This window comes from Rana temporaria, chromosome 12 (assembly GCF_905171775.1).
Source record: "Rana temporaria chromosome 12, aRanTem1.1, whole genome shotgun sequence".
In the NCBI taxonomy this organism is placed as follows: domain Eukaryota; kingdom Metazoa; phylum Chordata; class Amphibia; order Anura; family Ranidae; genus Rana; species Rana temporaria.
The window spans coordinates 43,287,349-43,312,622 of NC_053500.1; the positions used below are offsets into that span (position 1 = coordinate 43,287,349).

The 25,274-nt window shown below is 43.9% G+C and overlaps 1 protein-coding gene across 2 annotated transcripts in view; it reads right to left on the reverse strand.

Annotated features, from left to right (window-relative positions):
• LOC120919271 (collagen alpha-1(XVIII) chain-like) overlaps positions 1–25,274 on the reverse strand; it is an 89,236-nt gene that overhangs the window by 2,554 nt on the left and 61,408 nt on the right. For both annotated transcript variants that reach the window (XM_040331345.1, XM_040331344.1), the window contains exons 15-21: positions 22,963–22,990; positions 19,502–19,536; positions 16,341–16,475; positions 12,122–12,181; positions 8,585–8,659; positions 1,756–1,950; positions 1,551–1,666 (exon numbers count right to left, since the gene is read on the reverse strand). In XM_040331345.1, coding sequence (XP_040187279.1) covers positions 1,551–1,666; positions 1,756–1,950; positions 8,585–8,659; positions 12,122–12,181; positions 16,341–16,475; positions 19,502–19,536; positions 22,963–22,990 — 644 coding nt within the window. The remainder of the gene's footprint in view (positions 1–1,550; positions 1,667–1,755; positions 1,951–8,584; positions 8,660–12,121; positions 12,182–16,340; positions 16,476–19,501; positions 19,537–22,962; positions 22,991–25,274) is intronic.

Sequence of the window (25,274 nt, forward strand, 5' to 3'; positions counted from 1 at the left end):
TTTGGGAAAAATACACTTTCGTGAATAAAACAAAAATGAAAAAGTAAAGTTAGCCAATTCTTTTTTATAATGTGAAATATGATGTTACGCAGAGTAAATAGATACCCAACATGTCATGCTTTATAATTGTACGCACTAGTGGAATGGCGACAAGCGATGGTAACTAAAAATCTCCATAGGTGACGCTTTCAATTTTTTTATGGTTACCAGGTTAGAGTTACAGAGGACTAGTGCTAGAATTATTGCTCTCGCTCCGACGATCGCGGGGATACCTCACATCTGTGATTTGAACACTGTGTGGGCGCGATTTCCGTATGCGTTTTCTTTGCTGCGCGAGCTCGTGGGGACAGGGACGCTTTAAATTTTTTAATTATTATTATTTATTTTTACATTATTAAATTGTTTTAAAAAAAAATTAAAATAAATAAAAAAATTGATCACTTTTATTGCTGTCACAAGGAATGTAAACATCCCTTGTGACAGTAATAGGTGGTGACAGGTACTCTTTATGGAGGGATCGGGGGGTCTAAAAGACCCCAAATCCCTCCTTTGAACTTCAAAGTATTCAGATCGCCGAAAACGGCGATTCTGAAGACTGTATATTTTTTTAATTCTGGCGCCATTGGCAGCCGAGTAAACAGGAAGTGACGTTGTGACGTCGCTTCCGTGTTTACATTCATGAGACTGGAATGAAGCAGATCATACAACGCTGTACCCAAACTAAATTTTTATCATTTTCTTCCCACAAATAAAGCTTTCTTTCAGTGGTATTTAATCACCACTGGGTATTTTTATTTTTTGCTAAACTAATTAAAAATTACCCAAATTTTTGGAAAAAAAATAGTTTCTTTGTTTTTGTTATAACATTTTGTTTTCTCCTTCACCGACGGGCACTGCTGAGGCTGCAGTGACAGGCACTGATGAGGAGGCACTAATATGCAGCACTGATAGGCAGCACTCACTGATGGGCACTGATGGGTAGCACTGACGAGGAGTCGCTGACAGTCATTACTGATGGATACTGATTGGCACTGATGGGGCATGTGTGATTGGTACCTCTGATGGGGGCAGCACTGATAATCAGCGCAGACACCCCCTGTCAGGAGAGCCGCCGATCGGCTCTCCCCTGCTCGCATCTTGTCAGCCCAAACTGAGGAAAAAAACAGCACTTTCTAGTTACCGCTGTGATTGCTTACAGCTGATCATGCGGTTAAGAGCCCAAGTCATAGGCTCTTTATGATGCTTCTGAGATGTTGGACTAACTAAGGCAGAGAGCTGCAAAGGAAATCAATGCTGGAAAAATGTCAAACTAAAGCCCTGTACACACGATCGGAATTTCCGATGGAAAAATGTCTGTCTGAAACTCGGACCGTGTGTATGCCCCATCGGATTTTTTCCATTGGAAATTCAGAGGAATTCCGTCGGAGTTTAGATAGAGAACATGTTCTATTTTACTACATCGGAATTCCAATGTGATTTTGGCCGGTCAAAAGTCCGACCCTGTGTACGGGGCTTAAGAAATGTGTTGAAAGTATTCTGATTACACTCACCAGACCGGATCAGTTAATATATTTCTTCCATTAAAAGAGTAGATTGGGACATCAGATTTTTGAGGAGCTAATTTACTATCAAAAAAAGAGATCCAGTTCCGAAAAATGCCTTCACCCTGAAAAAATCCAAAACAAAAACACAACAAGTTAAGTTTATGATTGATTATTGCCATGTTCAAATCTAGCATATAAAATAAACACTTACCTTCAGATTCACTATAGGAAGACTTCTGTGTGTCTTTTTCACTATTGAGATCAGAGATTGGGTGGAGGAAGCAAGGATGGCTCTGAATGTCCCATAGAGGGCCATCTCCTGGGCTTGGCGATGACACTGAAGGTCAGCCCCACGAATTCCAATCATATCTCCAGACAGAGGAACATTAAGTGCTACCAGGCGGAGCTGAAGATTTATTTAAAAGATGAAACATAAAATGTTAATAGGAAGTTATTTAAAGGCATTATAAGCCTTCCCAATTGCACCTTGTTTTTCACCTGCATGTGAGTAGTTTCCTGGTGACATTTGTTGGCCTGTACACATGGCCTATAGTAAGGTAAATCTTCACATTTTGGTGTCAGAAGTTTCTGTTTGTGTTCAAATGTGAGGAGTGCAGCATGGCACTGCACAGGTTAAGAACTACATATAGCTGAATAACCTACCGGCATATATTCCGCAATCCCTGGGTCTCTCCATCTAGCACCCACACAGGTGACGCAGTATTTAAACATTGCACAGACAACACACACAGGCAGAGCGATTAACAGAGATTTCTCCATGCTGGAAGTGATGTGTTTTCTCATCACTGTATACAGAATATCTACTAAAACCAACAGTATTGGGACGCCTGCCTTTACATGCACATGAGCTTTAATGGCATCCCAGTCTTATTCTGTAGGGTTTAATATTGAGTTGGCCCCAGGGCTGGACTCGGACAAAAATTTGGCCCTGGACTTCATCCAGACAAACCCACTTTAATTTTGAGTGTCCCCATCAGCACCCCCCTTACATCAGAGTGTCCCCATCAGCGCCCCCCTTACATCAGAGTATCCCCAACAGCGTCCTCCTTACATCAGAGTGTCCCCAACAGCGTCCTCCTTACATCAGAGTGTCCCCAACAGCATCCTCCTTACATCAGAGTGTCCCCAACAGCGTCCTCCTTATATCAGAGTGTCCCCAACAGCACCCCCTTACATCAGAGTGTCCCCAACAGCAGTCCTCTTACATCAATGTCCCCATCAGCGCCCCCCTTACATCAGAGTATCCCCAACAGCGTATGGAAAGGGATTTCTCTGTGTAAACAGAAAAAACACTGCGCTAGCGTGTGAAATCTATTAAGTGTCAAACCATGTGAAATGAAATAAGAAGCTGCCAGTATTAATTACTAAATACCATAGTAAACAAGAAAGCAAAAAAACAAAATAATACAGCGCTACTAACTTGACCTGTGAAAAATGTGTGTGTGAGACAAATAGCCACTAATAATTGTGATCATCCAAATGAATGAATGAGTATAGTATAAAGAATAGTCCATAAAAAATCAGTGAGTTGAGTCCATCTAAGTAACCACCAGTATCTGCGTTTAAAAAGATCCTCCACCGGAGATGAAGAAGAAAGACACCCAATGCGTGGGAAATGAAATCTCCTTACCAGAGAAAAAGACCGGGCTTTCAACGGTCTTATAAGATGTGAGGATGTTTAAAGTCTTCCCTGAAAAGACTACTCCAGATACTGCTACTACACCAGCACAAGAACTCCAAGGGACAAGATCCTATAATGAGTTGTCCGAACAAAGGCTAAAAAACCCAACAGCGTCCTCCTTACATCAGAGTGTCCCCAACAGCGTCCTCCTTACATCAGAGTGTCCCCAACAGCGTCCTCCTTACATCAGAGTGACAGCACCCCCTTACATCAATGTCCCCATCAGCGCCCCCTTACATCAGTGTCCCCATCAGCAGCCCCCTTACACCAATGTCCCCATCAGAAACCCCCTTACATCAGAGTGTCCTCAACAGCATCCTCCTTACATCAGAGTGTCCTTATTACCAGCAGCCCCCTTACATCAAAGTGTCGCCATTACCAGCAGCCCCCTTACATCAGAGTGTCCCCATCACCAGCAGCCCCCTGACATCAGAGTGTCCCCATCACCAGCAACCCCCTTACATCAGAGTGTCCCCATCACCAGCAGCCCCCTTACATCAGAGTGTCCCCATCACCAGCAGCCCCCTTACATCAGAGTGTCCCCATCACCAGCAGCCCCCTTACATCAGAGTGACCCCATCACCAGCAGCCCCCTTACATCAGTGTCCCCATCAGCAGCCCCCTTACACCAATGTCCCCATCAGAAACCCCCTTACATCAGAGTGTCCTCAACAGCATCCTCCTTACATCAGAGTGTCCTTATTACCAGCAGCCCCCTTACATCAAAGTGTCGCCATTACCAGCAGCCCCCTTACATTAGAGTGTCCCCATCACCAGCAGCCCCCTTACATCAGAGTGTCCCCATCACCAGCAGCCCCCTTACATCAGAGTGTCCCCATCACCAGCAGCCCCCTTACATCAGAGTGTCCCCATCACCAGCAGCCCCCTTACATCAGAGTGTCCCCATCACCAGCAGCCCCCTTACATCAGAGTGTCCCAATCAATAGCAGCCCCCTTACATCAGAGTGTCCCCATCACCAGCAGCCCCCTTACATCAGAGTGTCCCCATCACCAGCAGCCCCCTTACATCAGAGTGTCTCCATCACCCCCTTACATCAGAGTGTCCCCATCACCAGCAGCCCCCTTACATCAGAGTGTCCCCATCACCAGCAGCCACCTTACATCAGAGTGTACTCCCTCTCCTCCCCCTCCCACGTGTACTTAGCAAGTGACGGCAGCTGCTCCTCCTGACAGGAGTGAAATCGTGATCACTCACTGTCAGAGAGGAGCCGCTCCAGGACTGCACCTGACCGGCCCACTCAGTCATTGGCCCACCGGGAAACTCTCGATAGTCCCGATGGTCAGAACATTCCTGGTTGGCCCACCCTTTGCAGCTATAACAGCTTCAACTCTTCTGGGAAGGCTGTCCACTGTTTACGAGTGTGTCTATGGGAATGTTTGACCATTCTTCCAGAAGAACATTTGTGAGGTCAGGCACTGATGTTGGACGAGAAGGCCTGGCTCGCAAGCTCTGCTCGAATTCATCTCAAAGGTGTCCTATCGGGTTGAGGTGCAGGCCAGTGAACTTCCTCCACCCCAAACTCGCTCATCCATGTCTTTATGGACCTTGCTTTGTGCTCTGGTCCAAATCATTGGTGGAGGGGGGATTATGGTGTGGGGCTGCTTTTCAAGGGTTGGGCTTGGCCCCTTAGTTCCAGTAAAGTGAACTCTAAAAGCGGTGTTCTGCACCCCCCTCCCCCTCTAAAAATGTAAAGTCAGCAGCTACACATACTATAGCCTCTGACTTTTAATATTAGGACACTTACCAGCGATGTCAGCACCCCAGCCAATGTTTCCATCGGCTGTCGGGTGCTGTTGCTGCCATTGCCGGTAAGGGAAGAGTCCTGACCTCAACCCGATAGAACATCTTTGGGATGAATTAGAACGGAGGCTGCGAGACAGGCCTTCTCGTCCACATCAGTGCCTGACCTCACAAATGTGCTTCTGGAAGAATGGTCAAACATTCCTATAGACACACTCCTAAACCTTGTGGACAGCTGTGGGCCAACTCAATATTGAACCCCACGGACTAAGACTGGGATGCTATTAAAGTTCATTCCTCCCAATGATATATATATATATATATGACCTGTCAAAGAGTTTGTAATTCAGACCTGTCATATGGTTTGTAATTTTGTTTAGCCAGCTATATCACCCAAGCACCCCTGCCAGACAGCACAGTAAAGTAGATTTTATACAGCTTGGTTGCCTCCCTGCCTGTGTCTGGAAAATGAAAATGAAAGAGAAAAAATACATTCAAGACAAACAACATGCAGACACAAGGAGAAAGCTCCTCTTGCCTTATGTCAGTATATAAACACATGTGCAGGCAACAGAGCCTGATTGGTTACTAGTGCAGACTCTGCTCTCACAGAGTGCTACTGTAAAAAGTCACATTCATACACTAATTGCATTTAAAAATGCATTTATTTATTACAGGGCCTTGAAAAAGTATTCATACCCCTTGACATTTTCCACATTTTGTCATGTTACAACCAAAAAACGTAAACGTATTTTATTGGGATTTTACAAATAAACATCTAAAAAGTCTGGTGTGTATTTGTATTCAGCCCCCTTTACTCTGATACCCCTAACTAAAATCTTGTGAAACCAATTGCCTTCAGAAGTCACCTAATTAGTAAATAGAGTCACCCTGGCCCAGATTCACAAAGCACTTACGCCGACGTATAACACGTTACGCCGATGTAAGTGCAAATGTGCGCCGGCTTATGTGTGCGGCAGACCCACGAACCAACATGCGCCTAAAAACAGGCTACACCCCACCGACGTAGCTTGCACACGCCGGCGTAGGGTGGGCGCACATATGGGCTGGGCGCATGGTGCTGCTCCCATTGATTAGCCGTTCAAACATGCAAATGAGGCAAATACGCCGATTCACGAATGTGCGTGTGCCCGGCGCATGCTACGCGAGATGCGCGTAAGTTGTACGTCCGGCGTAAAGTTATTCCCCATAAATGAGGTGCAACCCGGCAACAGACATGCACAGGTCTGCACCAGGGAACACAAGCCGGCGTATTGTGCGTTGGACGTGTGTCTGGCTGGGCGTACGTTATTTTCAAGGCGTACGCGGTGATCCGGCAGAGCTTAGGCAGGTGTGCCGGCGTGGTTGTGAGCAGGCGCAGGGGGGTGCTGTGCATGCGTCCACGTCACGGCGCATGCGCAGTTCGTGATACGTACCTGTCTGGCGCTTGGCCCATCATTTGCATGGGGTCTGCCCACTTCCACCTACGCCGGCGTGCGCCTTCGAAACCCACGCCACGCTGGCGCAGCGTTGGGAGCACTGGCTTGCTGAATGCAATGCTTGCCTCTCCGCGCTACGTTGGCGTGCCGTACAGTGTGTGCGCTACGGCGGCGTAATGTGCGCCATGCTTTCTGTGAATCTGGGCACCTGTGTGTAATTTAATCTCAGTATAAATACAGCTGTTCTGTGAAGCCCTCAGGTTTGTTAGAGAACCATAGTCGAGAAGATTAAAGCAGGGTTAGGTTATAAACGAAAAAATCCCAAACTTTGAACATCTCCCGGAGCACTGTTCAATCCATCATCCGAAAATGGAGAGTATGGCACAACTGCAAACCTACCAAGACATGGCCATCCACCTAAACTGACAGGCCGGGCAAGGAGAGCATTCATCAGAGAAGCAGCCAAGAGACCCATGGTAACTCTGGAGGAGCTGCAGAGATCCACAGCTCAGATGGGAGAATCTGTCCTCGTGAAAAAAAACAACGTTTTTCAAACTTCATTTTAAAAAACGATGTTGCCTACACACCATCGTTTTCGCAAAAAAACATGCTCGGAATCAATTCGACGCATGCTCGGAATCATTGAACTTCATTTTTCTTGGCTCATTGTAGTGTTGTACGTCAGCGTGTTCTTGACGGTCGGGATTTTGTGTGACCGTGTGTATGCAACACAAGTTTAAGCCTTTTTCTTGTCGGAATTTCCGATCGTGGCATTAGAAGAAAACCCGTTAGTCTGCAAAAAACTTGAGACTGGGGCGGAGGTTCACCTTCCAGCAGGACAACGACCCTAAACATACAGCCAGAGCTACAATTGAAAGGTTTAGATCAAAGCTTATTCATGTGTTGGAATGGCCCAGTCAAAATCCAGACCTAAATCCAATTGAGAATCTGTGGCAAGACTTAAAAATTGCCATTCACGGACGCTCTCTATCCAATCTGACAGAGCTTGATATTCTTTGCAGAGAAGAATGGGCAAAAATGTCCCTCTCTAGATGTGCAAAGCTGGTAGAGACATCCCCAAAAAGATTTGCAGCTGTAATTGCAGTAACAGGAGGTTCTACAAAGTATTGACCCAGGGGGGCTGAATACAAATGCACATCACACTTTTCACATATTTTCTCATTTTCCTTTCACTTGTGTTGGTCTATCACATTAAATCCCAATAAAATACATTTACGTTTTTGGTTGTAACATGACAAAATTTGGAAAATTTGAAGGGGTATGATTACTTTTTCAAGGCACTGTACTAAAGAATAACAGTGTTAAATGATGTTTTTAGAAAACGCTGCCTGTAGATCAACGTTATGAAAAAAAAAATGGAAAGGCTGCACAACACATAGGGTACAATCTAGTGGCCATAGAGGTCAATATGTCTTGTTGCAAAAACTTATTTGGAAAAACCTCTTGCTGCCCACGGGGGGGGGGGGGGGGGGGCTTTATCACCCACGTGGGGCACATATGCATCCATGGATGGCCAAGGTATCTGTCATAGACAGCTCTCACTCTCTAGTCATTATTTTAAAGTCAGCAGCTACAAACACTGTAGCTTCTGACTTTTAATAAGGACCCTTACCTGTCCAGGGAGCCCGCGATGTCGGCTGCCCGAGGCCGATCCTTCCATCGGATCGGGTCCCAGAGCCGCCATTCGAACTAAGAGAAACACTGCCGTTTCTTACATGTGCGAGTCGCGCATCGCTTTGTGAATGGACGGCTGTCTTCTGGGACACACATAGGTATGTCCCAGAAGACATTCCCCAGAAGACAATACAAGGGGACAAGAAGGAAGATCGCCGCGGTATAGGAACTGGCAGATTAGGACGATCTGCCTAGCAACAGGCATTTCTGGTAAGTTTTTTTAATGTATTTTAAGGAGCCCGTTAATGTGATTTTATTTTTTAGGGTGGACCTCCGTTTTAACTGAACAAGTTGATGTCGTAAGCTGATTGGCTACTATGCACAGCTGCTACAGATGCTGTCTGCTCCAGTCTTGGTAAATCCCCCCTATGTCTATTGTAAAAAAAATCAAGCCTTTAGTTGATATTAGGCATCAAAAAAGTACAAATGCAGGTTGTCTTACCGAGGGGATCCTTGGGGTGATGCTGGGTATTGGCAACACTGGTAAAATATCTAGTATTTCTTTATTATCCGCATCCTGGCAACAGGAAAAAGTCACAAAGTAATAGAAATATTTTAACAGATGCAATTTAACATACAAAAGATCACATGACTTTAGTAAAACTGCTAAGGATATGTTACCATGTAAAAAAAAAAAAAAAACTACTAAAAATCTGAAGTCCTTCAAATATAGCTGAAGTTAAGATAATACTGACTTGTAATACAGTAACAGGTGCATATGAGTATATGGCTTTATAGAGGTGACAGGTACTCTTTATTTGCCTGCATGACTGATGGTGCTGGTGGAGCTTTCCTATAAGTGTTCATAAAGTACCAGTATACCATTTCTATGGGGATAAATGTTGGTGCTTTTTATAATTGGCAGGTCTCTAGCATTTGGTTGACATGAGAGGTGACCAGCTGCTGAGTGGAGACATTCCACACCCTACGTTGACTAGAGGGAAGATGTGCTCTTGGCCTTCCTAATAACTTGGCCAGAATTCGAAGAGGGGGTTGAGTCGTATGCCTCGTACACACGACCGGTTTTCCTGGCCAGTACACACCAAGTAGCTTTAGGTGCAAACTACAGAGGACACAGGCAATAAACCATGTAAGAATACTACAGCTAGCACAATCACCTGCCTGCCTGCCAGTAAATTAGGAAGAACTGATCTAGCTAAACTATACAGTGTATAAATATATGAACAACACCTGGGATGTATATATATCCTCTACACACTGTAACATTAACTGACTAGCCTGCCTGCCTGCCTGCTCTATCTACCTGCAAAAAATGACACTCTCTGTCCTCTCAACCACCGCAACACACTACACAAGGCCGACCTGCAGGCGGCCTTTTATAGTGTGGGGCGTGTACTAAACCCCCTGAGCCATAATTGGCCAAAGCCAAAGCCGAGTCGAACATGAGTTCCACTCGAATATGAAGCTCACCCCTGATCCTCATAGAAATGGCATACCGGTACTTTATAGACACTTATAGGAAAGCTCCACCAGCACCATCCTGTTTGGGAAACCCGGCCGTGTGTAGGGGTAATAAGTTTCCGAGCAGGTTCTCGGTTTTTCTGGCGGACTTTTTACCCCCAGGAAAACCAATCGCGTGTACACGGCATTAAAGTGTATTTCCACCTTTGCGGTCTCATTTAGAGAAGCCCTCACTATGGTGTCCATTTATACAGTATATAATAAAAAAAAAAAAAATATTCTGTATAAATTGGGCAAAAAAGGATAGTTTTCTTTAGGCAATTTTTTCTCTGAGCAAATGTTCTTTTACTATGGACAGTAGCAAAACCCAACATTTTGGCCACTAGATGGAGCTCAGCAATTTTGTAAATACATCCTGTATGTTTGCTTTGTGTTCCCTTTTACGTAGAATACCTAAAAATAATAAAAAATAAAACAACGTTTCCTTTTTGTATACAAACTTTTTTATTAAGGGAATTATGGTGGTACAAGAGAAATATTTCATATCAGATATACATTAACCGCTTGCTTTTTTGGGCACTTAAACCCCCCTCCTGCCCAAACCAATTTTCAGCTTTCAGCGCTCTCACTCTTTGAATGACAATTGCGCGGTCATACAACACTGTACCCAAATGATTTTTATAATTTTTTTTCCCCCACAAATAAAGCTTTCTGTTGGTGATATTTGATCACCACTGCGGTTTTTATTTTTTGTTAAAAAATGTAAAAAGATCAAATTTAAATTCTAGCCAAGAAAGGTCAGAGTGTGAAATAGAAGATCAGGGCTTAATCATAGAGAGTTCTAGTTAAGAGAGCATGGACAGCCCAGCTTGCCTCCTACATCTGGGCTTCAAGTGGCACTGGGGGGCAGCAGCTGGAAGGGTGAGAGAGTCGGTAGAGGACACACAGGATGTATCCTGCCTCTGCACAGAGAAGGTTTTTTTACCTTTATGCACAGAATGCATAAAGGTTAAAAACCTTGAGCCTTTACAACTACTTTAATGTCTGCATGACACGTTAACCGCTTCCGAACCATCCCACGTACTTTTACTGCGGCAAGGTGGTCCGTTAGCGCGAAACCACGTACCTGTACGTCGCAGCTTCTTCCAGGTCTGGGGCACGCACACGTGCCGCTGGCGATCCGCTCCTGCTCTGATTGGACACAGTGGGAGTCAATCAGGCTTGATATTCACCGGCACCCGGTGATCTCTCCTGAGAGAAGCAGAATAGCGGTCTGCCTATGTAAACAAGGCAGATCGTTCTATCAGAAGGGAAGATGAAGATCTTGTGCTCTGTCTTCCCCCAGTCAAAGCACCTCCCCCATATAGTTAGAAAACACTCCCTAGGAGCACATTTAAAGCTTTGATTTCCCCTGACGTTAACCCCTTTCCTGCCAGTGTCATTAGCACAGTGACAGTGATTTTTTTTAGCATTGATCACTGTATTGGAGTCACTGGTCCCAAAAAAGTATCACTTATGCCGCGTACACACAATTGGAATTTCCGACAACAAATGTTCAATGTGAGCTTTTGGTCAGATATTACGACCGCGTGTATGCTCCATTGACTTTTGCTGTCCGACAACAAATGTTTGAGAGCTGGTTCTCAATTTTTCCCACAAGAAAAGTTCTTGTCGTAAATTCCGATTGTGTGTATGCAATTCCGATGCACAAAAAAACACACATGCTCGGAATCAAATTGACGCATGCTCGGAATCATTGAACTTAATTTTTCTCGGCTCGTCGTAGTGTTGAACGTCACTGCGTTCTTGGCGTTCGGAAATTCCGACATTTGTGTGACCGTGTGTATGCAACACAAGTTTGAGCCAACATTCCGTCGTAAAAAAATCCACGGTTTTGTTGTCGGAAATTCCGATCGTATGTACGCAGCATTAGTGTCAGATTTGTCCACCGCAATGTCGCAGGCCCGCTAACAATTGCTGATTGCCGCCATTACTAGTAAAAATAAAAGTGCCATAAAAATATCCCATAGTTTGTAGACACTATAACTTTTGCGCAAACCAATCAATATACGCTTAATGGGATTTTTTTACCAAAACTATGTAGCAGAATACATATTGGTTTAAATTGATGAAGAAATTCGATTTTTGTTTTTATTATTGGATATGTTTTATAGCAGAATGTAAAAAATATTGTTATTTTTTTCAAAATTGTCGGTCTTTTGTTGTTTATAGCGCAAAAAATAATAAAAACTGCAGAGGTGATCAAATACCACCAAAAGAAAGCTCTATTTGTGGGGGGAAAAAGACCCTCAATTTTGTCTGGGTACAGTGTTACATGAATGTGCAATTACCAGTTAAATTAGTGCAGTGCCAAATAAAAAAAAAATGCTTTGGTCAGGAAGGGGGTAAAACCTTCCGGGGTTGAAGTGGTTAAAGAGAATGGTAAACTTGCTAACATTTTATCCAATGTTTGTGTGCATGTGTCTCACGCTGCAGCAACATCTCATTACATTACATGATTATACACATTTTAATGTTTGCATATCTTTGTACTCACCACTAGATCTTCTGGCACAGAAGGATCGTCTGCTGGAAAGGCGGGCTCAGATTCTTCCAGCTACAAGATAAGGGCAGTTGGTAAAGAAGAATGTGGATGTATAAAATGCAGCCAGGGGTGTAAATCATTTTATGAAAATGAACATGACAAATTCTGAATATATGACAGAAGAGCACCTGTCTGTTTGAAAGGGAAGCATATACAGTGGAACCTCGGATTGCGAGTAACGCGGTTAACGAGCGTTTCGCAATACGAGCACTGTATTCTTAAAAATCCTGACTCGGTTTGCGAGTGTTGTCTCGCAAAACGAGACAACACGGTGGGAGGGGGGGGGCACGGGAGCTGAGTGACGCCGCTCAGAGCTGTTCGGAAATGCTCGGAAAGACTCGGAAATACGCCGTTCCAGAGCCTTTCTGAGGTTTGCTGAGGTCAGCCGAGCTGTCCTTGGGCCTTTCTGTGTGTTCTCGAGGCTCTACGGCACCCCCCCATCTCTGGCCGCATTGCAGTATTACATGCCATTGAAGTCAATGCGGAACAAATTATTTTTGTTTCTATTGACTTCAATGGGAAAACTCGCTTTGATATGCAAGTACTTTGGATTACGAGCATTCTCCTGGAAGGGGTTATGCTCATAATCCAAGGTTCCACTGTATATTAAAACAAGCAGCTTTTAAGATTACTAAATGCAATAATGAATGCACTTGTCTACTATCTTTTAAAACAGAGATCAGCTAATATTGAGATAATTACAGCAAATAGATTGGTTCTGAAGAGGCTTGAAAGAGGATATCTACATCAAACTGGAAGAACTATCCCTAAATAGGGGTGGGTGCCTGATGTGTGTGAAAGCGCTGGACCGATAGAAGTGGAAGTTGGTTCTGATGGATACAGTAAAGCGATTTTTCCTTCAAAGAAGCAGATCCATGATTTAAATATAGTATAGGTGGACTCTGTTATGGTTCTAGGCAGCTACTTCTCTGATCGTGACAAAGAAAGCACTTGCTAGATTGTACATTTTTGGATGTATACTGAGAAGCGCTTCGTACAATAGTTTACTTGAAGTACTTTTTGAAACATTTAATGCTTAAGAGCATCAAATACAGCCAATGGGCCAGATCCTCAAACGAATTACGCCGGCGTATCTATGGATACGCTGTGTAATTTCAAAGTTCCCGCGTCGTATAACTGTTTTGTATCCACAAAACAAGATACAACGGAATCTGGGCTCGATCCGACAGGCGTACGTCTTAGTACGCCGTCGGATCGTAGGTGCATATTTACGCTGGCCGCTAGGTGGCGTTTATGTCGAATTCCGCGTCGAGTATGCAAATTAGCTAGATACGGCGATCCACGAACGTACGTCCGGCCGGCGCATTTTTTTTACGTAGTTTGCGGTCGGCTTTTTCCGGCGTATAGTTACCCCTGCTATATGAGGCGTATCCTATGTTAAGTATGGCCGTCGTTCCCGCGGCGAATTTTGAAAATGTTACGTCGTTTGCGTAAGTCGTTCGCGAATAGGGATTTGCGTAGAATGACGTCACCGTCGTAAGCATTGGCTTGTTCCGGTTTAATTTTGAGCATGCGCACTGGGATACCCCCACGGATGGCGCATGCGCCGTTCAGAAAAAAACTGCATTTACGTCGGGTCACGACGTATTAACATAAAACACGCCCCCATCACATAGATTTGAATTGCGCGTCCTTACGCCGGGAGAATTACGCTACGCCGCCAAAACTTTAGAGGCAAATGCTTTGTGAATACAGTATTTGCCTCTCAAAGTTGCGGTGGCGTAGCGTTACTAGGATACGCTACGCCTGCATAAAAATACGATCCGCTACGTGGATCTGGCCCAATGTGTTTCAAGGGAAAAAACCTCCCCCTTTGTCTAAGCTGGCTGCCTTTAGTGTCGTTAGGGGAGGTTAGTCCTCATCAAGCCTTAACACAGGTCCACTGGTGCATTCTTTTTGTGATTTTTTTTTAATTGTTTGCTCCTGCCCTGAAGAAGGGCTTGTTTCCCCCCTGAAATGCGTTGGCTGTATTTGATGCACAGTAAGATTTGCATTTAGAGTACATCTGTCATGAGTGAAGTAAAGGGCTGCCATTGCCGGCCTCCTTCTGAAAATGCTAGATGCTAGGCTATATGTCTGACTTAAGTATGTTTCAGTCACAGTCCCGGAACAAGCAAGCTGTAAATGAGTGTCAGAACTGTTTATCTCCGATTATGATTCATAGGTAGAATGCTGTAAGAATGTTAAGATTGAAATAGAATTGGAAAGCAGAAAATAGTATGGGATATAAGTATTCTCAAGTAAATATATAGAATGTTATACAATTTTATAATATAATAATAAAAAAATATATATATATACATATATAGCTAGATTCAGGTAGGGCGGCTTAACTTTGTGCGGGCGTAGCGTATGTTATTTACGTTACGCGCCGCAATTTAGAGAGGCAAGTGCAGTATTCACAAAGCACTTGCTCCGTAAGTTGCGGTGGCGTAGCGTAAATTGGCCGGCGGAAGCTTGCCTAATTAAAATGTGGAAGAGGTGGGCGTGTTTTATGGAAATTAATCGTGACCCCACGTAAATGACTCTTCAAACGAACGGCGCATGCGCCGTCCGTGGACGTATCCCAGTGCGCATGCTCCAAATCAAGTCGCAAATAGTCAATGCTTTCGACGTGAACGTAACCTACGCCCAGCCCTATTCTGAATCGACTTACGCAAACGACGTAAAACGTGAAAAATGCGATGCTGTTCCGACGTCCATACTTAACATTGTCTGCGCCATCTTTTTGGTGGTTTATCTTTACGCCTGAGAACGCCTTACGTAAACGGCATATCTTTACTGCGACGGGCGTGCGTACGTTCGTGAATAGGCGTATCTTGCTGATTTACATATTCTAGGCGTAAATCAGCGTACACGCCCCTAGGGGCCAGCGTAAATATGCAGCTAAGATAGGACGGCGTAGGAGACTTACGCCGGTGGTGCGCTCGAGACGGCGTCACGCTCGAGACCCTGCCGTGAGCCCCGTGACTGCGCCTGTGGGACCCGCAGACCTGATCGCCACTGGTGTCCCGCGATCGTGTCACGAAGCTGAAGAATAGGGAGATGTTAGTGTAAACACAGCATTTCCCGTTCTACCTAGGTGACACTGTCACTGATCATGTTCCCTGTCATCGGGAAAATTGATCAGTGACGTGTCACGACAAGCAGCGCCCCCTACAGGTTAACATCTTCACTGACAGTGTAATTTTTACAGTAATCAGTGCATTTTTATAGCAAAATGGTGTCAAAATGGTGTCAAAAGTGTTCAATGTGTCCGCCATAATGTCGCAGTCACGATAAAAATCGATGGTCGCAGCCATTACTAGTAAAAACAAAAATTATTAATAAAAATGCCATAAAACAATCCATTATTTTGTATATGTATAACTTTTGCCCATACTAATCAATAAACGATTATTGCATTTTTTTTACCAAAAATATGTAGAAGAATACGTATCGGCCTAAACTGAGGAAAAAAATATGTTTTTTATATATTTTTTGGGGATATTTATTATAGCAAAAAAAATATTGATTTTTTTTTTCAAAATTGTCGCTCTATTTTTGTTTATAGCACAAAAAATTAAAACCGCAGAGGTGATCAAATACCACCAAAAAAAAGCTATATCTGTGGGAAAAAAAGGTCGTCAATTTTGTTTGGGAGCCACGTCGCATGAATGCGCAGTTGTCAGTAAAAGCGACGCAGTGCCGAATCGCAAAAAGTGGCCTGGTCTTTAACCAGCCAAATGGTCTGGGGCTTAAGTGGTTAAACACTCACTTTAAAACCTGAAACAAACTGATAAATCAGCCTCAAAATGCATGTGCAGCATGTGCCATTAGTGAGTGCAAATTCATTTTGTGCATTCAAATATACAGTTGCATATGATGCCATTAGAGAGCTAGAAGGTTAGCAATCAGATGCAACTAAAAAATTGCATGTGAAAAAAAACAAGGACAAAATAAGACTTGCAAACTAATTTCACCCTTCAGTGACTTGAGCCAATTGTGTAATATTACATGTTTAGCTTTATATGATAAATATTCTATGTTCTAAATACACACTTGTTTAATATATGCTAAATAAACTGATTTTTGCGTAGGCCTATTTAATGGATAGAAAAGAGAGATTGACATTTTCCATTTATTTATTCACAGAGTGACTTGAACCTACTATAATCTTACTCCATCCCACAGCAGTCCTAAAGAAGGCACTCCCGTCTTGCTTGACATAAACCAAACTGCCCTCGACCACCTCGTCCCAGGCCTGATACAGTTCATCTTTCGTTTCAAACACCCAACTCTGAACCTGTAACAGGAAAAGGCATCTGTGTCACAATCTTAAAAAATGAAGGCAGCCAATGCAGTGTTGAGAAAATGAAATGTGGGCATTGTGTTCAGAAAAGGCAAGCATAGAGGAAAGGACTAGTCACCAGTATTGCCTGAAGGCTTCTTACAGCTGGTCCTTTCCCCAATATTGACTTACCAAGCCTTGGTCTGTACTTTGGATCTCTCAGGTGGGAGGCAGCCATATTGGTAGAGGCAGGGCTTTGCTTCTGTAGCACTGCCCCGTAGGGATTGCTGTGCGTAGACTTCCCTGGTCTTTTCCCCTTCTTATCTTGCAGCCAGTTGCTAAGGGATTTCACACAACCGCCCATACTCTCATCTGCTCGTTTTCCAATAATCAATCCAGGGTTTTTTTCTTTTCGGGGGGTTTTATTGTTGGAACTTGGATAGGAGAAGGGAATAGTGGGATACGCCAACTGGTACTAATTACAATTGAGGACAACTCTCACTCTGCCTCACAGGTTAGATGTGGTAACAGACTGGCTGTTATATCATACAACACTTGTATGGGAAGAATAAGTCCTTTGCTTCCTCTGGCAGCAGACTTGATGAAACTGTATCTCTTCGGGACACTCATTAGCATTCCCTTTCACTGACACCCGTCCTCTGAATCTAATAGCTGAAGGGATGGCCCCTACAGGACAGACCCCAAGACACAGATATGTACTCACTGTAGGCTTCCAGTCAGCTCTGCAGGACATCTGGGTTGCAGCTATTCTCAGATTCAGCCCCTCAGATCAGACAACCAAGGCCGAATGGCAGCTTCCCCCTCCCTCCAGGACCCCGCTCTGCAGCAGAAGACCCCAAGCACAAAACGCCAAACGCCTGTGGCATTTATACAGTCACCCAGCATGCACGAGGCACTTTCCTCTGCCAATAGCCAGGGCTGTAAAAATGCCTGTGCCCTCATTTGTCAGGTATCTTCCCACTGTCCAATATGCCCCTGTAACAACACCCCAAATATGAGAGGCTTTAAAGTAGTTTAGGACATTCCATTCCCAAACACCAAGGCAGCTACCGACACTCCAGTCAGGCGAACAAGAAACCCCATACAAATTATTCTCCCCCAAATACGAGACAAGGCTCTGTATGAGGTTCAAGCAGGAATCACAATCTTTATTGAAAGACTACAGGCTTATATACAGTAAAGGAGGAGGCACATACATATCCTGCTTATATTACTCTGAAAATACACCTGTGACCAGACCTAATTAACATTAACTAATTAACTAATCCCTTTAAGCAAGATGACTCAGAGACATGACCTTTGGGCTAGACTTGCTGTCTTGTAGCTCAGAAGACACAATCAACATTATCACCAATCAACACAGAACTCCTTCACACAATTACAGGGTCAATTAGCACAAGCAACAATGAAAGACCCTTAGAAGTTATCCTAGACTCATTTACATTATAACAGACAGAGAGGTGGCTGGAGTTGAACACATCAGCCTCTTTCAATTACCATGTTCAGAATCAAACAAACCAAGAATAGTCTTTACATATATCCTGGGAGATATTGTGGATAAATATTACTGTCCCATTTTAAGTAGATAGAAGATCCTGGACTGCCGCACTCCTTAAAATTATGTCTTTATTGTACAAATGAAATCCAAAAAACAATAGCACTCATAAGTGAGCTATAGAAGCTATGAGTAAGCATCACATGATGTGAAACATGTCAGCCACCTTTTTCCTGTTGTTCACTTCATTTTGACTGCATCGCTTTGGTTGATTTTTGGATTTCATTTGTACAATAAAGACATCGTTGTAAGAAGTTGTAAGAAGTGTGGCAGTCCAGGATCTTCTTCTATCCAATGCACCTGTGCATAGCCAGCACACTGTTGGTTTAGTGGGACGGAAGCATAGCCAAGGGATCAGCAGTTTTTAGAGCGGTATCATCTCCCATTTTAAGTAGTCCAAGATATATTTTATCAGTCACTCTATGCCCCTAATGGACATAGGGTGATTTAGACATAAGAGGTGCATGGGGAGCTGAAGCAAGGGTATCCCATACTTTCTAAGGGATTCTGGGTTCCACGGGCCCTCCAGTTACAGCCCCCTATTGGACCAGTGTGAAACATTCAGATGCCATGAGCACCACCTGAACCCCATGAGCAGACCCTATGAATGGATCCTTGCTCCCTGGTAGGCAGAGAGCATCTACATTTTTCAGGCAAACTTACTGGTAAGCTGAAAGACCCAAAAACTATACTCTCTTCTAGCACCTACCTAGGAGGGTGCTACACTTCCTAATGTCATAGATGTGCCTCCCCAAGTGACTGGTATTTTCATGACTGGTGGGCTAAAATTCAAGACATATCAGGGAAGGTGGAGGGAGTACAGATCTACACAATGGATGAAGATAAAGTAGGGTTGTTCCTTGCAATTTAGATCTTTAGGTATAGCTTTCTCTCCAGCAAGGAGAACAGTATTGATATTACCAAATCTCACTCCGAATCTCGTGAGACTAGTAGTCACAGGAACAGTACTTTGCAGTTATAGCTTGTTGTGATAATAGGTTGAGGGAGGTGGGGTGCAATGTTGGATTGCTTTATACTGTTCAATTTCTGATCCTAATGGGCCTCCTGTTTCCCAGCAAAGAAAAGGGTGTGCAGTCTAATGGGGACTGATAGAGCACAGATGCTGGATTTGAACAAAGCCAAAAAGCATTGCTGCATCAAAAAAGAAGTGTAATACTGGGTACACACAGGATGAAAATCAGACAAAAATAGTCAGTTCAGCAGGAACTGGCTGACGTTTGGTTCGTGTGTACAGCTCCTCATCCGACAGAAGCCAAAACCGGCTTCTGTTGAACGAGCATGCTGAAAAACCAGCATCCGATTAGCAGTTGCAGCCAATGTTAGAGCACAATAGCTCAACTGGGGAGATCAACTCGCTTGTGTTACTACGGTAATCTGGAAGGCTTAAAAAAAGAAATAAGGATTAATAACTCATAACCAAAAGTTTAGCAGAGTAGTATACTACCTTCTGATAATGATTCTTCTGAACTGGAGTAGAGCCTGGTGGACACACAAAGAGCATTAATATGTGGGTACACACATATCCAGTATAAAGACAGCAACATTATGATCAAAGACATGGATCATCTACAAAATATGCCCATTTCTAGAACCGTTGGAAAAACATTAGCGGGTAAATTCCTATTTCCACATCACCTGTCAAAGATAATGGTGTATTGATTTTTGTATAACACTTAAAAATGAACTCTGGGAATTGGGCACAATATACCCTTGCAGTGGAGTCCCCCTGCACTGCAAAGGTTAAATGCTCATTAGGTCTAGGGGAAGATGAAGAGGCTCTGTTACTTACCTTACACAATGCTTTAGCCAGCTCCGGTGCGGTCCTCCTGTCTCTGGGCACACTGGTTCCTCAGTGTCATCATGTACAGTCTAGGGCACTGACAATGAATTGTAAGCGGAGGAGGCTGGCGTGTGACCACAGCTCAGGAAGCATTAAAGAAGAACCTGCCAAAGCGGGGAGTAATGTAGCTATTTATAAGCTGGCCTTAACGCTGTGTGAGTTTTAGCAAGCTCCTGATGAACCGCCCAAAATTTGATCAATGAGTGGTCTGGTCACCGCTTTTCCACCAGACATCTTTCAACTGGAAAATTGAAAGAGCAGGGTGGAAAATTGGCACCTGAACCACAGCTGCGTTCAGTCAGATGCAGCTGATGTTAGAGTGTTTTGATTTATTTTTTTCATTCAGCCTTCGCAGATGGTCAAGTCTCCAACTACGTCCTTGCCAACATCCAACAAGGACGTAGTTGGAGACTTGACCATCTGCGAAGGCTGAATGAAAAAAATAAATCTATGTGAATGGCCAACTTTGCTCTTAACCTAGAGGTATTGAGCAGTTAAAGTGCAGGCAGACCATACAAGGGTAGTTTTAGCTATACATTTGCTTCAGCCTGAAAAAATTTCTTCAGCCTGAAGACACACATGGGTTGAATTTCTAAAGGCCAGTAGACTGTGCACTTTTGTCAGTGCTGTTGCTCCAGAACTCATTAAATGAGGTAAATCTTCACTACAAAGACTCACATGCAAGGAAAATAAAAAAAAGAATATTTGCTTGCACATAGATGCTTGGATGATAGAAGTAGGGTGACCACATTTCCAAACTGTCTCTCAGGGACCACCCCCACCTTCTCAAAAAACAGATTGTGCCATACCGAATCACAGTACAGCAGGGGCGGTGGGTACGCGCTCTACCCAGAAGCACTGATCACGCCTCCGAAAAGGCAATCGCATTGCCACTTTACTCACTGACAGTACTTGTGCTGGCCGGGCCGAGGCCCATTTTACCTTCTTCCAATGCTGGTCCTGCAGTGATTGGACACAAGAGGCGGGATTTATGATTTCTCCAATCACAAGCAGGGGGCGGGAATTGGGCCTCTCTAGACATTCCCAGCCAGGACAAGTACTGCCAGTGAGTAAGGAGTGATGTGGTGGTCATCAAATCGAGGAGTGTGGCTGTGTCAGTTCTATTTCGGAAAACTGCATTGTCCTGGAATGAAGGTGCCTGGGACCTGGGACAGACCTGCTAAATGTGGGACGGTCACGGACAATCCAGGAACACATGGTCACCCTAGATCAGTGGTTCTCAACCCTCTAGTGCCGTGACCCCTTGATAAAATTTCCCAAGTTGTGGGGACCCCTAACAGTAAAATTATTTTTGTAGCGTGGGTTGTTAGCATCCAAGGCAAGACAAGTAATTTGCACCCCTAACCCACAGATACTTAGCGCTCCCTCAGTCCCTTACACTCATATAATATTAAAACCCCTTATGGTACTCACTGTGTCTCCGTAGCAGTGACACCTATGCCAAAATCAGGAGATAGGGTCTTCTCCAGCCCCTCCCACTTCACATTCCTCACCAGCCAGCTGACATCTAGTCTCTGCCCCCCAACCAATGCCGTGAACTGAATGGGTGGCTGTGAAGGGTGGGCCACTGCAAGCTCCAGGGACAGCCCTGCTGGGTAGCCATGAAAAGGCTGGGAGAGCGGTGCGGGATTCAGAAACAGCCCATGATACGGTGACCCCTGGAAAATTGTCATTCGACCCCCAAGGGGGTCCCGACCCCCAGGTTGAGAACCACTGCCCTAGATGGAAATCAGCACAGCTTCCTCTCGTTTGCTATGCTTTGATACTACTGCACTTGCAAAAGTGCAAATTCTATTTGCCTTTAGTAAATCCACCTCACTGAGACAGAGACAGATTGTACATGGAGCTCAATAAAGGTCTACAAGTACCACCACCTAGTGGTGGCCAGGATCATCTTGTGCACAATAAGGATTAATGCATACATGGCCTAACGATGCTGCGGGAAATGTGCATTTGTGCGTGACTGTGTTTAGAAAGAGAAGCCCGGAGCAATAGAATGCAATGGCATATGCGCAGGGCGGACATGACAGGGTTAACAGGGGAAGTAAACTTGTTAGGAGTTTCAGGGGGGAGTTGCCTAGGGGAGGGGTTTAGAGGCACATGAAAGGTTGGCCCATCCCATCAGAGGCAAGCATAGCGCGGGGGAAAGTTCCCACCCACCCTCCCTAATTTTATGGTTTGAGGGGTCTTTGTTTTCCTATGGCGTTTTGTTTTGTGTTTTTCTTTTGCTTTGTTTTAACAGGAGATCGGATTCATTGGATGTCGTGGCAGTGGCGGGTGTTGGTCTTGGCAGGAGAGAGAAGATATGGTAGAAGGAGGAGTCTTGGGGACCCATCGTTGCTATGGGTCCCGATAATGGTTTCCAGCTAACGGAGGTTAGCTGGAAAGTGGTAATGGGGCACTGCGGTCAGTGGCTGTCTCCGGGCCAGTTTGTCGGCAGGAGGCCTATCTATACACTGTTTGGTACCGCAGTGCATTATGGTTTTCCCCTAATAGGGGTACTGAGTGCCTGCCGAGACCAACACTAGTTAAATTATGGTTTGTTAACAGAGTTTATGTTATTATGGTATTTTTTTAGTATTATGTTATTTATATATATTGTTTTATATATATATATATATATATATATATATATATATATATATATATATATATATATATATATATATATATATATATATATATATATATATGTTTAATAAATTAGGCTGCTACGGCCTTGTTTTAACTCCAACACTGGTGTGGTCTCTACTATAGTAAGGTTAATGGGGGGTGTTATTTCGTTAATAGAATAAGTCCATCTGTTATACATTAGTCATGCAATTTCCTTTGCTGGATAGAGCTGGAACAGAGGGTTCTCTGAAAAAAGCATGGAGAAAAGTGTCAGATTTATTTTAATGAGTAGGGTGATTTTAATCACACTAATGTCTTTCTCCAGTGGGCTCTAAGAGCCATTTTGATGTGAGGAACATCTTTCTTAGGCATTGGCTTTTGCATCTTGTGAGTTAAAATAAAGTGCAAAACTGGCTTTAGTAAGACTTTACCTGTATCTTTGTGTTCTTCTTCAGGAACCTGTTTTGAGGAAAAAGAGTAAAAGTTGAAACCCAAAGCTGCTTCCTTTTATGTATAGATTATAAAATAAGTGTCTATGCTAGGGTGTGAAAGAACAATTACTGTCCAGGCATAAATAGTCAACACAGTTATTATTTGATGAAAGTAATTAAAATGAAATGTCAACTCATGAAAACCCAAAACTAGTTGCAAGGGTTACTTATGTATGCATTGTAACAAGATATTTTGGATGTTTTAATAATCGGTTCACTTTAGGAAAGTTTCTGTAGGACGTTCTAATGTCTATGACACAATGTAGTATAACCCTGACCAAGCGTCCTTGGAAGACAAGTAATTGGATTTGAAAATCTAGAGAGGCCCGGAGCAAAACAGCAGGACATAGGCGCAGGGCCGGCCATGAGGGGGTTAAAGAAAAACCCTGCCATGGTCGGAGGCAGGGGTCAGTGAGGAAGGAGAGCGGTGGGATGGAGGTTATATATTTCCCCTCCCACGCTTCCCGGGTAACACGTGGGGAGAAGTTTCCCACCCACCCTCCCTTTGTTGGGCATTTTAAAGGGGGTCATTGGTGTAGTGGGATGTAATGGTATGTGATATGGTGTTGGCGGTTTTGGGTGCTTTTCTGGTTTTTGTTTTTCCACACAGGTACGAACTTAGGATGTCGTGGCAGCGGCGGGTGTTTTGGACTTTGCAGGAGAAGAAATTACCCTGAAGTGGATCCCATTACCCAGAGGTGGTATGGGTTCTGAAGGGGCTGTTAGTCCAGTCTACCAAGGTGTAGCTGGCAAGTGGTTAATGGGGGTACTGCGGTCAGTTGGTCGTCTTTGAGTCAGTTTCTGCTTGAGGCCTAAGACCAGAGTTAGGTACTGCAGTGCTCATAAAACGTTTTAGAATGGTTACAAGTGTGTTAATGTGCCTGCAAAGTCCAGCACCAGCAGGGTTAAAATGTTGTATCTCAGGTCTAATAAAGGTTTATGTGTGAAAATGTTATTTAATGTTATTTAATATTTAAAAGGTTATTTAAAAATCAATGAAGGCTGCTACGGCCAGTTTTTTACTCCAAAGATTACAGTAGTGGTGTCGGTTATTTATTAAGGTAAAGGTTGAGTAAAAAATGTGGGGGCTTAGCAGATAAGGGGTTAATGTATTTATACCATAGTCATGCCCTATAACTACTGCTTCCCGTATAAGCCAGCGTTGAATCCAGATGCGTGCTCCTTTTCTCAGAAAGGAGAGCGAAAGACGCCTCTAAGTTCAGTATTAAAAATATTTATTCACAAGCGCAAGGGGATTAAAAACACTTACAAGATGTTAGAAGTAATGAGCATGTATTAGTATGTCCTCAAGCAGATTGCTGTGTTCTTTGTCCATCTGGGGAGGAATATAGGGAAGAGAGAGCTGCCCTGCAGCTGTCCATATCCCTGGTTATGTGGAACAAGGAAGCGAGGAGGCAGTGAGGCAGCCTGGGATCCAGAACCAAGCTGGAACGCACGCTGCCAATGTGACATGAGGTCAGCTCCTTTATCAGACCTACGCCCATGTTAGCCCAGCGGGCTTATAAGCGGTGAGGGGAAGGAGAAAAGGAAGGAATCTGGGCCTGCTGATTGGGCAGCTCTGGAGTCGGGATTGTGTAGCCGAGGACCCGTTTGCTCCAGGGGTTCGGACAGCTGCAGGACGGCTCTCTTCCCTATATTTCCTCCCCAGACGAACGAAGGACACAGCGATTTGCGTGAGGACATACTAATATGTGTTTTTAATCCCCTTGTGCTTGTGAATAAAAATTTTTAATACTGAACTTAGAGGCGCTTTTTCTCTTCTTTCTATAATCCTCCAGAGCTGCTTCTTTTCATAAAAGTGCTTCCCTAAGTGCCATCTCTCCACTGCTACAAAGGACTGGACATCCATCCTCACCAGAGCACCCTCAGTACTATGGCTGCACTGTATTGTGTACACCACCAGAAGTGTAGTAGAAACTGTACACACTGTATTAGATATTGTGTACACCACCTGAAGTGTTCTAGAAACAGTACACCACAGAATGCACTTTAGATATAGGCTACACTGGATGAAGAGTATATATGTATACGAGACTGTGTGTGTATATATATATATATATATATATATATATATATATATATATATATATATATATATATATTTTTTACTTTTAAAACACTGCCTGCACTGACTGAATATAGAGTAAACACTGAATTTATAGGCTATGCTAAATGCAGAGTATATATCAGTGGCGGCTGGTGCTCAAAAATTTAGGGGGGGGGCGCAAACA